General features: G+C 40.9%; 2 protein-coding genes across 7 annotated transcripts in view; both read left to right on the top strand.

Annotated features, from left to right (window-relative positions):
• The first annotated feature begins 5,120 nt into the window (after positions 1–5,120).
• LOC127043073 (secreted frizzled-related protein 2-like) lies at positions 5,121–9,784 on the top strand. The gene is made up of 4 exons (XM_050936757.1): positions 5,121–5,350; positions 5,959–6,128; positions 7,062–7,154; positions 8,358–9,784. The coding sequence occupies exons 1-4, from the start codon at positions 5,121–5,123 to the stop codon at positions 8,666–8,668; spliced, it is 804 nt and encodes a 267-aa protein (XP_050792714.1). The 3' UTR covers positions 8,669–9,784.
• A 2,788-nt stretch (positions 9,785–12,572) lies between these two features.
• Positions 12,573–14,717, top strand: part of HDAC10 (histone deacetylase 10) — a 38,373-nt gene continuing 36,228 nt past the window's right edge. For 5 of the 6 annotated variants that reach the window (XR_007772053.1, XM_050936186.1, XM_050936185.1 and 2 more), the window contains exons 1-3: positions 12,573–12,716; positions 13,719–13,785; positions 14,361–14,495. Coding sequence is in view for 5 of the 6 variants with exons in the window: in XM_050936186.1 (XP_050792143.1) it covers positions 13,721–13,785; positions 14,361–14,495 (200 nt within the window). In the remaining variant the exon portion in view is untranslated. Of the gene's footprint in view, positions 12,717–12,843; positions 13,037–13,718; positions 13,786–14,360; positions 14,496–14,717 lie in introns of those variants that run through there. The other variant, XM_050936184.1, reaches the window with a different exon arrangement.

Below are 14,717 nucleotides of genomic sequence, written 5' to 3'. Positions count from 1 at the left end.
CTAGCAAAACTTAGTTTAATAATAATGACAAAAAAGGCATGTAGGCCCTGCAATTTCCTCACTCAGTTTCCTCAGCAATTCTTACTTTCTTTGTTTTTATGTAGTCCTTACTCAGGCAGCCCTTCCATTGAAGTCCCACAAGGATTTGGAAGGGCAGCAAGAGATGCAGCATAACCAGATGAATGAAACGAAACAACACATCAAAGTGGGATCGGGGTGGTGAAACACATGGTAAAAGGATCCCCTTATGAAGCCACGTGCAAATTCACATGGCAACTTTTCCACACCATAGTGATGAGCAGCTAAGTAGCCACAAAAAGAAAAGGCAACACCAAGGGCTGTAACTCCTACTTCTGTGGAGGAGTCAACATACTAATTGATGTGAAGTGCTCTGCAAGCCATGTCTCTGTTTAGTGACTGGCTTGCTAGATTGTTAAAAATGATGAAGTATAGACAACTGCTGGCAGATTGCATGTCAATTGGAGTTCCCTCCATGGAGGATGTCAAACTACTGAGGCCTACAAATAAATATAGCTTAAGAACTTCCTTGTACTTAAGACTGAACTGAGAATGTCTGGAACTGAAGTGTCAGAAGGGAGAAGGCTTAGCTGGGAAATGATGCTGCTGAGAATAGCACAGGATGAGCAATTTGACTCAGCTAATGTACCCTTGAACTGGACGATTATCAAGGTGCAACAGACTCAAGAGCCCAATCCTAAGGACTTTGTTTTCAGGCAAAAGGCAGCCAGTAAAAATAACAGGAACTATGGCCTACTAGGTAATGGTTTCAGTTGCTGCCTCGACCCAGAAGCAGCGACAAATATCAAGCAGAAGGGGTATGTGTTTATGAAAGCTAGTGATCACAGTAGGGCTGTGTGGTCACTGGCTTTTGATTCACATGAACTAAAAAGCTGAAAGTAAAGTGTATTCGAAACCATCACATTTTATTTCCATACTCAAGGAGTCAGAATGATAAGAATACACAGCAAAACAAGAAAGGGCAGAAGTGAAGCCTCCATGAGAGAGCACACAGTATGTGTCTCTTCTGACAGGCTGCACTGATCTCTCTGAGTACAAGAGGAGTTGTCCCTCCAATTCCTGGTGGAGGCATATTGAGAGGCCAGCATGGAGACACTTGATATGCTCGTTCTATTGTGCTGTACCTGTTCTATAACCTGAGATCTTGTGTCTGCAGGATACTCAGTCCATCTGCCTCAATAAGAACCACATTCACTCACACACAATAGTAATAGTCTTCTTTACAGTTAGAAAGTGAAGATCCTTTTAAAGACAGAGCACAGTATGCAAACATGAAAATTGATTTAACTTCCTGCAGTGCTAATTTAGGACTAGAGTGAGTCTTTAGATACAATGCTGAGTAGGGTGACAAGATGTCTCGATTTTACAGGGACAGTCCTGATTTTTGGGTCTTTTTCTTATATTGGCTCCTATTACCCCCCACTCTCCGTCCTGATTTTTCACGTTTGCTGTCTAGTCACCCTAATGCTGAGTAAGTGGCAGCTCATAACTGCTTCAATCCAGGAACAGCACCAGGAAGAAATTGTGACTCAGAGATTCGCAATTCCTTACTTTGAAGGGGAGAGAAGGAAATAGTTGCTATATAATACAGTCCTGGAAAGGGTTCCACTTGCTTCCCCACTCACACCTGGCCAGCATCTCAGAGCCAGGACCCCTCCTACTTCTTCCCTCTCCCCACCCACTTGCTCATAACCCAGAGACCAGCAGTTGTTCTCCATTGTACAGACTGGAACCCATGTAGGCTGATCAAGAATTTGAGTGTTTAAACCCCATTATTCTCTTGCTTGGCTGAGAAATGCATGGGCACAATCTCACCATTTGAGTGAAAGAATTAATGTTGCCTGCAACAAGCTGATAATTTGTCTTAGGTCTATGTTTTGCCATTATATAATAGTTTGGAAGAAATCAAATAGGATTTTTATATAGATTGTGGGAATTATGTTCAAAATAGTTAATAGCCCCCACGTCTTTTAATAATATATGTTTTACAGCACTCAAAAGTGTGCTAGGAAGCTCATGTTACAAATAAGAAGGCAGGGTCCTGATGTTGGAAAGCTTCCAACCTAATCTCGGACATAAAGCAATGAAAAATACAACAAAATAATTTTGAGAGGCTGAAGGCATTATAACAATAGGATTATGAGGTTACTCAGCAAAGGCTTGTGCACAGCATGGGTGAATACAGAACTCCTTGGGGTTTGTTAATTTTGGACACATTGGGGTTCATTGGAGTGCCATTCAAAATACGCAGTGCCACTAAGGCTGAGGGATGCAAAAGGGGCTGTAAACCGCCTTTGTGCTCTCCTAGTCCTGCTCCAGTTGGGCACTGAGCCAGCCCATCAGCATATATTACATCACCTGTCAAGAACCCCAAGCAGTTGTTACAGCTGCCAGGGATTGCCAGGACACAGAGAAGCCTTGATCACAACTCTGCTTCTTATTCATTTGTCCCTCCTACTTTGGCAACCAGAATGAGTGGTGATGCCCTAAGGGCCTTTTTGGAGGAGGATTTTACCTACATGGTGTTATCTTCCCATGGGTTATATGTTTTGGGTGACCCCATTAAGGCCTCCCCCATTGATTTAACTGGAAGTTATGTACATAGAGGTTTTGCAGGATCAGGTCTATGACTTAGCTCTGTGCACACTGGGCAGCCAAACCATGTCAGAGGACAGTTTTAAGAGTTTCTTTGAATTGGTTTGAAACTCAGGCCCAGATTCTCCTGTGTTAAGGCTGCTTTGTGCCACAATGTCATTGCAAAGTAGCTCTAAAGCCAACAGGTAAAAGCCTGGTCCAACTGAAGTCAATGATACTAAACCAGTTTCTTTGGAACTACATCTTTATTGAGTTTAAATGTGGCTCCTAAATTTGAGTTGAAGATGGAGCACTTGATGAACTTGACATTCATGAATAAAGGATTGAAGTGCTTCCCCATAGCCCTGATTAGTCTTATTTTGTATTGCTCTCCTCTAGTTTGAGGAAATGGAGACAGGTATAAATAAACCATATCTGTCCTCAGAAACAAGGAGCAAGAAATGAAACAATAAAAGAAAAAACATCCATTGAATATTTGTTTTTTCCAAACAGTATTAATCCCTGGGAACTTTTATGTTGTCATTTTTCAGGGTATTTAAACAGATTATGTAAGTTTCCTGCTAGCTTACAAACAATAAAACAAAAATGTATGGTGAAATCCAGACGCCCATGGAAGTCAGTGGGAGTTCTGTCATTGATTTCAATGGGTCTGGGATTTCACCCCTAGACGTTTACACATAACACGATACTAGATATCTAGTGTATTGTCTTTCTAAAATCTGTTGCTGCTAGAGGTCTGAAAACATTCTAGAAGAGTATATTTTAAATCAAGCACTATAACTGCCATGTCTGAGTCCTTCAAAAAGCTATTATGAGCCTATTTATTTTAATTATATACACATCTATTTATCAGCGAAAATACTTTGTAGTAGATTCAGTCTGATTAGGACCCGGCATTTTATTGATATCTAAGAAGTGCTTGAAATAAGTTTACATATTGTAAAGCAGCCCAATTATTGCGTGCTTCAGAGTAAAAAATGAATTATTTGAGGAGAAATGGATCAAGAGATAATAAATGGATTTTAAAAAACTGGATATAAATAGAGCTGATGGGAAAATCTGTTTTCATCAAAATTTAAAATGTCCACAAAATTTTTTTATCTAAAGTTTGAAATTCAAAAATTTTCAACCCTCTTTTGATATAACTTTTCTAATAGCAATATGTATGCTAGCTGTAACGCAGATCCTATACGGCCTCAACTAATCTGCTCCCTTTTCTGGGGTATCTGGCACCCTTTGTTTTAATACTATGTAAGAAAATAACTTTGACTGTCAGCAATTCTATTTATTTTTAATTTACAAAATTGACAATAGAACTTGTGCTAAAAAAAGTGTGATGGGAGTAGTATCTGCAGTTATACATTTTCATGTATTCATAAAATGTTAATGAAATGATATTAATTTATTAGTAAAATAATTAAAATACATAATCATCTGAATGCCTTAAATGTATATCATCTTTCATCTCAAACACTCCCAAAGTCCTGTACAAACTATAAGCAATATTCTGGCTTTGTGTAAGTGTGTGTTGCCATAGATGACTGTAGCTGAAGCCAGAATATGGTCCTATACTATCCACTAGATGATCATAATGGTCCCTTCTGACCTTAAAGTCGATGATTCTATGATTCTATTTAGGAAAACTTCCCCCACCTCTGAACTTGAATATACCTTCTGCTAATCTAGTCAATGAAAGATGAACATTCCATAGCTAAATATATGACCCTGCTTCTGGATATCCTACTCAATGAGACAATACAGTAAATTCCACAAGCGCTCAGTTCTCTGACTCCTGTTGAAATCAACAGTAGTTGTGGTGGATTTAACACTTCATGGGATTAGGATTTAAGAGAAGGTTCCAGACAGAATATTCTTTTACTAACAGAAAGCTGTCTCCTTTGTAGTACATGGCCACATAAAGAAAGTGCCTCTTGAAGTTGTAAAACAGTGCAAGAGACATGGGGCAATTACCAAAAGCAAAACAAGTCAACCTAGGCTGTTTTTTTTCTGCCAAATCAGCAATGTCTGACAACAAGAGAGACACACCAACCCCAGGAGACAGCCTGTCTGTCAAGTACTTTTCTAGGGGCTCGCTTAATTTGATTTAGCATGCACATAACAAACTACCATGTGTCACAATTTAATATGCCACATAGCATGCTGCAGCAGCAGCACTGACATTTTTAGACTCATGACATCCCATATGTAAATTTTTGCATTTAAGGAAAGTCATTGTCTCCACCTCCCTGGTTATCACAACAATCACTTGAATGGGCAATAAGCCCAGGTCTTGTCTTGAGTGTTTTGATAAGCTGTTGATAAACGAATGGGGCAGTGAGTTTGTGGTGTATATAAACCACAAGGCTTGTGTGTCTGAACACTGGGGAGGGACTTTACAACTCCATATTTAGCAACTCAGGAGTCACACAAAGATGTTTCCTGCAGCACAGATGCTCTTTGCTCTGAGTAGCTTCCTAAGATTGACAATGGGTTTTGACATCAGATTATCCACTAAGTGTGTAGCAATACCTATGGAGATGGGCATGTGCCACAGCATTGGTTATTCTGAAATGAGGCTTCCCAACCTGATGGGACACACAAGTATGGCAGAGGTTATTCCAAAATCTGCTGAATGGCAGCACTTTGTGGAAACTGGCTGCCACCCTCATGCAAGGACATTCTTGTGCTCTCTGTTTGCACCAGTCTGCTTAGATACGTAAGTACCAAGTCATGTTCTAAAATCCTGCATTGCGTACCTGATTAGATATCAATCTGAATGCACATGGTTAATCTTAAAATGAAGATAATTCTCTGCCAAATTGTTTCTCTTTTGCTGAAGCATATTTATTAACCTTTCTTTTGCCTGCCTGTTCTAGGAAAAAATTCCACACAAGTGTTCTACTTAAACGTTGGTCATGATGTAAAAGAAAAAAAAAAAAGAGAGAGAGAGAGCTGTGATCAAACAATGTTGAGGTTTATTTTGTTTGATTGTTGTGTTATTCATTTTAATAATGTAGGGTCCAATCCAGCTACTGCTGAAATCAGTTATTGGACATAGAAGTAGGCCCTTATTGAATGACATACAGGCATTTTTCTTTAAACAATGCATGAATTCTAAAAGCCAGCCCAAGGCCCAGATACAGAACCTTCAGCAGCACCCTCTGTCTGGGTAGAATTGTATCACTCATGAAGACTGAGGATGTTAAACACTGACATATAAGAAAGATGTGCACAACTCTACAGAATTTACTGTAGTAGTAATCACTATTGTTACTGACTTCCAATAAATGTAGCTGATTGGACCTGATTCTTATTTTTTCACAGCTTCATCCATCCTTGTAGGAGTATGTGTGTCGCTGTTCGTGACAGCTGTGCTCCTCTGCTCCTCTGCCATGGACTGTCTTGGCCTGACAGTTTGGACTGTGATCGTTTCCCTGCTGATGAGGATATGTGTCTAGCATCTCTTAGCAAAGAATACAAACATATTCATAAAGGTAGATGGGTGGGAGTGGCTGTGAGCTCTTTTAAAATCAAGTGTACAGAATCAATCAAATACAACTTGAGGGACAAATTTTGAGAACAGTCTCTTGTAGTCATTTCCATGGGTGCACATTTATTCAGTTTGTGCATGCATGCAGATCCATTTAGCACCTGATCCTGTGAAGTGCTGCACACTTTCAGTGTAAACTGGGCCAGATTTTAATTGGTATAGTCAGTATAACGCCACTGAAGTCAAGGAAGGCTGGTCAGAAGGCAGGAGGAAGGCTAATACAATCATGCATATATGCAGCATAATCACCACTGTATCAATAGAGGTCAATGTATTTTATTTATTTACTGATAGGCGTGTCTATGGCCCTCATCACCATGTATTTGAGTACTTCATATACACAATAAATTTGTCCTCACAACAGCTCTGTGATGTAGGGAAGGATTCCCATTTTAGTTCTGGGAAACTGAGGCATGGAGAGATTAATGCCCAGATTTTAGCATCCAGCAGCTCCTATTAAAGTCACATTTGGAAATCTGGCCATAGGTGACTTGCCCAAGCTCAGACAGGAAGCCTGTGGCAGAACCAATACCATTTCCTGAGCCCTAGTCCAATGCCTTAATCACAAGATCTTCCTTCTAATGAATTTAGCATAGCATCACCAATAGAATTGCTGCCATACACATGCCATAAATGGTACAGATTGATACCCTTGTCACTCTTAGCAAGGACTGAAAGGGCATGGAAAATGAAACCCCTTTTCATCCATAGAAGGGGCCCATTTTCAGAGCACTGTCTGGAAGCTTGCCTATGTCACACCTGTTCTGTGGTTAAATGGAGAAGGCCACTCTTCAGGCCTGTCACTCTGGCACCTTTCATTGGCACTAAATTCAGACAAAGGACAAAACAATAACGAGACTTTAATATTTCTTACCAGAATTGCCAAAGCCTATATGCCAGACCTGCCCAGCAGTGGAGGAATTCTTTACACAGAAAAGAGTACTAGATGTTTTCTGTGCGAACAACTTTGGTAAGTTCTTGTTAGTATATGTATGATTAGACACTTATTATTTTGATTCCTGAATAGTGGACACTCTTTGTCACTTCAGATGTATTCAAAAACTATCTCTAATATAACTAGTAGTTTGTGAGTGGATATCAAGGGCTAAATGCTGATCCCACTAAAGTCAATGAGAGTTTGGTCACCGATTTCAGGGTGTGTGTGTGTGTGTCAGGATTTAGCCCCAAATGAATATTTTCTGGAACTTTTTTCTCCTATAAACAATATACAAATAGGTCCCATGCTGATTTCTTTTGAATGATGAGGTTGCCTTATTGTCTATTTTATAACCATGTGGCTTTTTTATTCTAGTCTAGTTTGCTGTACTTTATTGCAGTGTACTTTATGGATAACATCTGTGGCACAGGAGTGAAGTAGCCCTTTTTTGGCAGTTAAAAACAAAAGAAAGTGGCTGTTTGACATTAAAAGAGGAAAGTTCCTTACTGATTGTGTACATGTGCATTATTCCCACCACACAAAGCAAAATTCAGTAAACAGCAACATTAAAAAAAGGTCCTACCTGATGAGGGTTTGAATGTTCTAGCTGCTGCCTTATTGGGGTTCCACTGACAATGCTTTGAGATTACAGCTAGAAGCCTTTTCCAGAACCCACGGAAGTCAATACTAAGACTCTTATGGACTTCAGTTGACTTTGGATCAGACCTTAGAAGAAGCGTGTGTGGAAGTACAATAATGCAGTTAGATGTGGGGAAAGAGCTGGATGGGATCTGGAAAGGGAAGAACTAAAGAAGGGGGAGCAAAGAGCAGGCAGCAGTAGCCAGATATTTTGCTGGTTGATTCTGCTGAAAAATGGACAAAGTCACAATTTCAATAAGATTAGCTGGGATACTGGGCTGCCCTACAAAGCTGGAATACCAGTGTGCTGGAACATCTGGTCACCCTAGTAGTTGGACACATGCAGTGTCACTAAAGATATATGGCAGTGATCTTTGTGAGGTTACATTTTCCTGGTTGTGTGATTCTGTGAAAAACTTCTCTTATCTATGTCCCTCTTTGAAAAAATACTGCCATAATCTGTGGCAATGACCCAAAACAAAGGTATGGCCTAATACTTATACTTTAGAACACACTATGTATCCCTCCACTGCTCATTAGGCAGGATTCCTTGCTACATTTAAATAGTTAAAGCAACTTACGTGTTTTTTTCCCCAGCGGTGAAGGTAAAGCTGTCCAAAAAGAGAAGAGTTTCTGGTGATCAGGCGTATAATATTGAATGCCAGGTGGAACTCATCAACCAGGGTTTGCTCTTGCCTTATGATACTCAGAACATGGTACAACAGTGGTTGCTTATGAATGAAAATTGTACTCAGAGGATGACCCAAACCTACCGCCCCGTGGTGTATCTCATTGTGGGGAATATTGAGGAGGGTACCGTTTTAGTAAACCAAATTTACCGCTGGCAGAGGAGGGACTCCCAGCTGACTTTGGCCACACGGAAGTGGAAACACCATAAATGTTTATAAATATTTATCTTGTGATCCCTGATACATGTAAAAGGTGACTACACTCCTCTTACCAATGCAATTTTGTAAATAGAAATGTATTATAAATGCAATGTAAAGTCTTAATGTAATTTTTTAAAAATATGTTATAACAGGTTGAATTCAACCTGGGTATAAGTGGACATAAGTTCTGTGTGGTAAATGGTGTTCCAGCCACTTTGGCCCAGCATGTGTAAATGTGTATTCTCAGATTGTTGTGAAAAATCTTGCATAATATGCATAACCCTGTCATAAAACACTTTCTTATGCAAATCATAACTATGAATGCTTCTAATGCTGTTTGAGGTGCTCAGCACCTCTGAAAATCTGTCTACAGTTTCTTAAGTCTTCTGTATTGCTCATCACTGTAATATCTCAATATTGACTTTTACATGGCTAACTGTGGTTTTAGGTGCCGAATTTTAGGCACATGCTTTGATAAAATTTGGCCTAGATCTACACTAATAATCTACTTAATTTCTTACACTGATGGAGTGTTTTAAAAGAAGGTGGCCCTCTACTGGACATTTCTATATGGATAAAATGGTTTCCTTTTCTGTCAAATAGACATCAGTTTGAGTGCCTCAGGGCCAAAGGACCTCAGCCTCAGAAGGACATGGTTGGATGGCTAGTTTTATTTTATAATGGATAGCACTTACAATGCCATAGTATTAATATTTTAAAGCATAAGACGAGTACAGTTTTTGAAAAAGTAATTTATTGTGTGTGATCATTTTGAAAGTGCACATTCCTACTGGAACCTGAATCAGAACTCTACTGAATGTATCTAGTCTGTTTTCATTTTATTAATTAAAATGAAACATTCGTTACTTTAAAAAATCAACACAGGTGGTTTACCAGCTGTCTTTGGGAATTACACGAGACTAAGACAACTGCAAAAGGCACTGATAATATTCAAGAAATGTAAAACATTATACTGGCCAAATGATTGTAATTAGCATAGTCAGTTGTAGTATGCCTGTGCTAATCTTTAAAAACAGTGGTGATGGATGGGTCTCAGCTTAATTTCAAACACATAAGAACTAATTTCATAAAGATGTATAATCAACAGAAAAACTGCATAAATTATCAGCTACACCAGTAATATGCTTCCTGTTTTGTTTGTATATTTAAAAAGTTTAAAAAAGAATCTGGAATTTTAAAGCAAGGTCCTAAGATCCCAACTATACCTGCTAGCACATGATTCTCTACCATGCTCCAGGGCATCCTTATTAAAACTAAGCAAATAGTTTTTTAGTGATTCATTAATCTCCTTCTTGTTCACTTACATACAAAAATTTAAAAATCTAGCTTACACTTAGCTAATATATACAACCTTGTGTTCCTATCATTGTTACCCGTCTTCTCTCCTCCCACCATTGTGTCCTATACTCACCTGTCACATATTGTCCTTAGTTAGACCCCAATCCTTTAATAAACGCTTTGATTGAGTCTACCGTGGCAGAGCTCATTGCGGACTGTAAGCTCTCTGGGGCAGGGACTGTCTTCCGTCCCATGTTGTTTAGTTCCCAGCACTATGGAGTCCCACTCTTTGCCTAAGGCCAATAGTAACAACATGGCTTCTTCTTACCAGTGAGGACAAGAAAATACAGGACTGAATCAGATCTTAATATATTTTCAGAGCTGTTTGCCTATCCATACTGGCAATAAAAAGTTGTATTAACTGTATCCCCATTCATAACAGAGTTGTGTACAAGCATGTTTATTCAAGTAGAGCAGATAGGCCCCAATATAATCTTTTATAATTAAAATTCATATGGCATAGAGGTTTCTGTATATATTGTGGAACTCTTGTTATGAACTGAGTACTGTTGTTACTGGGAAACATCCCATCCTTAGGTAGGTGTCCACTATTCCCACTGACATTCATTAAATGTAAATCATTTGCCAGAGGATGTTATGAAGGCCAAGACTATAACATGGTTCAAAAAAGAACAAGATAAATTCATGGAGGGTAGGTCCATCAGTGGCTATTAGTCAGGATGGGCAGAGATGCCCACTTTTTGCCAGAAGCTGGGAATGGGCAACAGGGAATGGATCACTTGATGATTACATGTTCTGTTCATTCCCTTTGGGGCACCTGGCATTGGCCACTTGCCGGAAGACAGGATACTTGGCTATATGAACCTTTGGTCTGACCCAGTATGGTCATTCTTATGTTCTTATATATATGCATCTGAACCAGAGGTAGCCCATAGTTTGCTATTATGGACTGGAAAACTAATACAGATTGAGAAATATCCAGAAGCTGAAACTTTAAAGCTCTGTTGTATAATGAAGCAACTGGTTAAAAAAGCATGTTGTTCAAAAGCTCAGGTCATTCTGTCCTGTGGCTTGTGTGTCACTCTCGGGTGATACAATGGTAAATATTTAAAGAACTCTGTCAGTGCTTATACAAGCACCAACTCTCCCATAAAGGTTGCATAAAAAGGCTCTCTTCAATGTAACATTCATACCCAGCAGTAGGTGACCCATTTTAGAAGCACAATAGCTTTCAGAATGGTCAACAACATCACTAACCTGGTTTTGATCATACTAAAAGGTACATTTTGAGTATGATCCACAGGGAATTAGATTCGTGGTTCTTTATAAAAAATAAAATGAGTTATTTCCTTAGTTTAGTTTTATTTACCTTCATATTGAGGGATTTAGTCAGGATTTAGGTTGAAGGGTTTTGTTGGATTATGCCAAAAGTTTAATAAAATACTCCTGTTTTAAACTGTCCCTGTCTGGGAGTGTAACAAAGATCGGCCCGGAAAACACATTCAAAACAATCCCTGACAAAAGGGCTGATACCAGTTTGCACTAATGATATGTTTACGCTACAGCGGCACACCTGCAGCGTGGCAACTATGCTACTGTAGTGCTGTAGTATAGACACTTGCTACAGCGATGGAAGGGATTTTACCTTGAGAGGTGGTAGCTAGGTCCAAGCAAGAATTCTTCTATTGACTTACCAGTGTCTATACTGGGGTTTAGGTCAGCGGACTGTCTCTGAGGGTGTGAATTTTTCACACCCCTGAGTGAAGTAGCTAGGTTTCAGCTGTAGACCAGGCCTAAGTCTATTTACACAGCTCTGGTAGTGTAAAGCGGCCTCAGAATGGATATAACTTACGTATTTACACACCAGAAAACCTCTTTACACACGAGAGAGGTGTAAAGTGGCCTTAGTGTAAGGAGAATCAGGCCCTCCAAGTTTCCTCAGTGAGGTTCTCACTCACACACACAGAGCGCCCTACCCCTCACAGAGTGTCCTGCCACCCCTGCCCCAACACATACACAGAGTGCCCTGCGAGTGCCTCCTCCCAGCCAGTGCCCTGCCCCTCACAGACATAGAGTGTCCTGTCACTCCTGCCCCAACACATACAGAGTGCTCTGCCATGCCAATGCCTCCTCCTCTCCAGTGCCCTGCCACCCCTGCCCCTCCCACACACACAGTGTCCTGCCCCTCATACACACATCATGCATCTGAGGAAGTGGGTATTCACCCACGAAAGCTCATGCTCCAAAACGTCTGTTAGTCTATAAGGTGCTACAGGATTCTTTGCTGCTTTTACAGATCCAGACTAACACGGCTACCCTCTGATACATACACAGAGTGCACCATCCCAGCCCCAACACATACACAGAGTGCCCTGCCAGTGCCCCCTCCATCCCAGTGAACTGCCCCTCCCACACACACAGTGTCCTGCCACCCTGCGCCAACACACACACTGCCCTGTACCTCACACACAGAGTGCCCAGCCTCGCACACATAGCGCTGCCATCCCCAGTTCTCTCTCTCTCTCTCACACACACACACACACACACACACACGTATGACACTCTACCATGTAACTCCTCCCTCAAAGATCGGTCACGTGAGCCACTTACATAGGAAGGACGGACGAGGGAGGTGGAGCTGTAGGGGGGTTTCACTCCGGATTCATGGGCTGACAAAGGAAACCGGCAGGGAAGACAAAGGGGCCGGGCCGCGCCGCGCCGCAGGAGCGGTACAAAGACAGCCCAGGTAGGAGACGCAAGGCCCCAGCTCAGAGCAAAGATACAGCCCCGCCCCTCGCACCCACCCCGCCTCCCCCCGAGGGGCGGTAACCTGAAGCCCTTTACCACCGCCACCCCCAGGCACAGCCCGGGAAGAGAACGAGGAGGACGCGGCCTCCCCCTCCCACTTGCACTGTTCTTTTGTGCCGTCCGCCCCCACGTGGTGGCTGCCTGCCTGCCTGCAGGACTGATGCGTTCTCATACCCTCTCCCCCAACTTCTCTTTCTGTGCTTGCACTGCTGAGCCAAGGGGTCTCACGGCCTTTTGTGGGGTGCCACTGCCCTCGGGGTATGTAATGGTGTGAGAGCGCTGGAGCTTCACTAGCATCCCAAGTGTTCGCACAACTCGCTCGTCGCTTTATTTTTACTGGTGGAGGGTGGGGGCGTGACTGGACGATTTGATCTTGCAGTTAGTCTCGCTGCAAACACGCGATCTGTTTACTAATAGGGAACCCCCGTGTAATTTAGACGTTCTAAAGTAAACTGATACTAGACTGAACCGGTAAGCTGAGCTGATATGGGCAGTTCTAGGTTACATATTAACATCCCACTGGCTGATCTCTGGTCCTTGCCTTTGATTACACCAGTTTATTGTTCTGCATTTGAATTTCCTTTTGTCACTTTGTATCTGTTTTTAAAATTAATTTATTTTTATGTCCACAAAACCCATCCTTCTAAAAGTAAACCTTATAAAGGTTAACGTGATAAATTATTATAACTGTAATGGCTATGGTATAAATAATAACACTTTTTGGTTTCACCAGTCTGGGGATTACCCAATACTTCACAAACATACATTCAGACCAGCCCTGACAGATAGGTATGTATTGCAATGTTACAGTTTGGATAACAGAGGCTGGTGGGCTTGTGGCAACAATGTTGGCTTGCTGTGTATTCAGACAATTGCAGGGCAATTTTCTGCCTGAATATGCACAAATGTATCTTGGGATGTCTATTTTGTTTTGTTTTAGCAATGGCTTCAGGAACAGCTTTGATTTACGATGATGAAATGACAAGTTACAAACTGCTTTGGGATGAGTAAGTCAGAGCTGCAGGTTTGCTGAATTTTCTATCAACTATCCGTTATTAGAGCGTTTTTAGAAATGCTCTATACAAGAGCTGATGAGTGGTCCTGATTTCCATTTTGTGAGCTGCATTTTCTTGGGACCCAGAGAGTATGTTGATTTTATTGCTTTTGATCAAAGTAGAATCCTGCTGTAAATCCCCTTTTTCTCTGCTGGCCTTGAGCATTATTTATCTCTGATGCTCTTTTCATTTGAGTACTCCTGCCTTCTTTATTTTGGAGCTCTAGCTCTATTTTTTATTGATCTTTTAGGGGGCTTCGTTCTTTGTCGGTTGCACTCCTGATGTTTTTAAAGAGCCACATAAAATTCCTTTTTACTCATGCATTTTTATAACCAAAAAATGTTTGTTGTTCCCACACCTCCCCAACTCCACAAACTGGAAAGTTTTCAAATATCTTTTTTCTTTCACCCTTGCAAGAAAAAAGAATCTTCTCACAATTAAATTTAAGCCTAAGCATCCCTGAAGAGGATTTATAATAAGCTTTGTTGATATTGTATTGTAACAAGATAATTATTGTTTATTTGTAGCCCTGAGTGTGATATTGAAGTGCCGGAAAGATTGTTATCCTCCTATGAGCAACTTAAACATTATCATCTTGTGGAAAGATGTATCCATGTACCCGTCAGGGAAGGAACCGAAGAAGAGATCATGTTGGTTCACAGGTGAGATATCAAGTATAATGTTAATTTAATCACCTGGATCCTATTTGATCTTTACAAAAAACTGTTCATATATTTTGCTGCTATGAAAGGTCCTGACCCAAAGCTGATTGAAGTCAATTGAAAGATTCCCGCTGATATTAGTGGGCAATGGATCAGGCTCCAAATGAAAGACTAGTCAGATCTAGGTGTGGTGAGGGCAGGTGCCGAACAAACTTCCCTGCA

The sequence above is a fragment of the Gopherus flavomarginatus genome, chromosome 1 (assembly GCF_025201925.1).
Source record: "Gopherus flavomarginatus isolate rGopFla2 chromosome 1, rGopFla2.mat.asm, whole genome shotgun sequence".
NCBI lineage: Eukaryota > Metazoa > Chordata > Testudines > Testudinidae > Gopherus > Gopherus flavomarginatus.
This window is presented reverse-complemented; position numbering and strand designations above follow the sequence as displayed.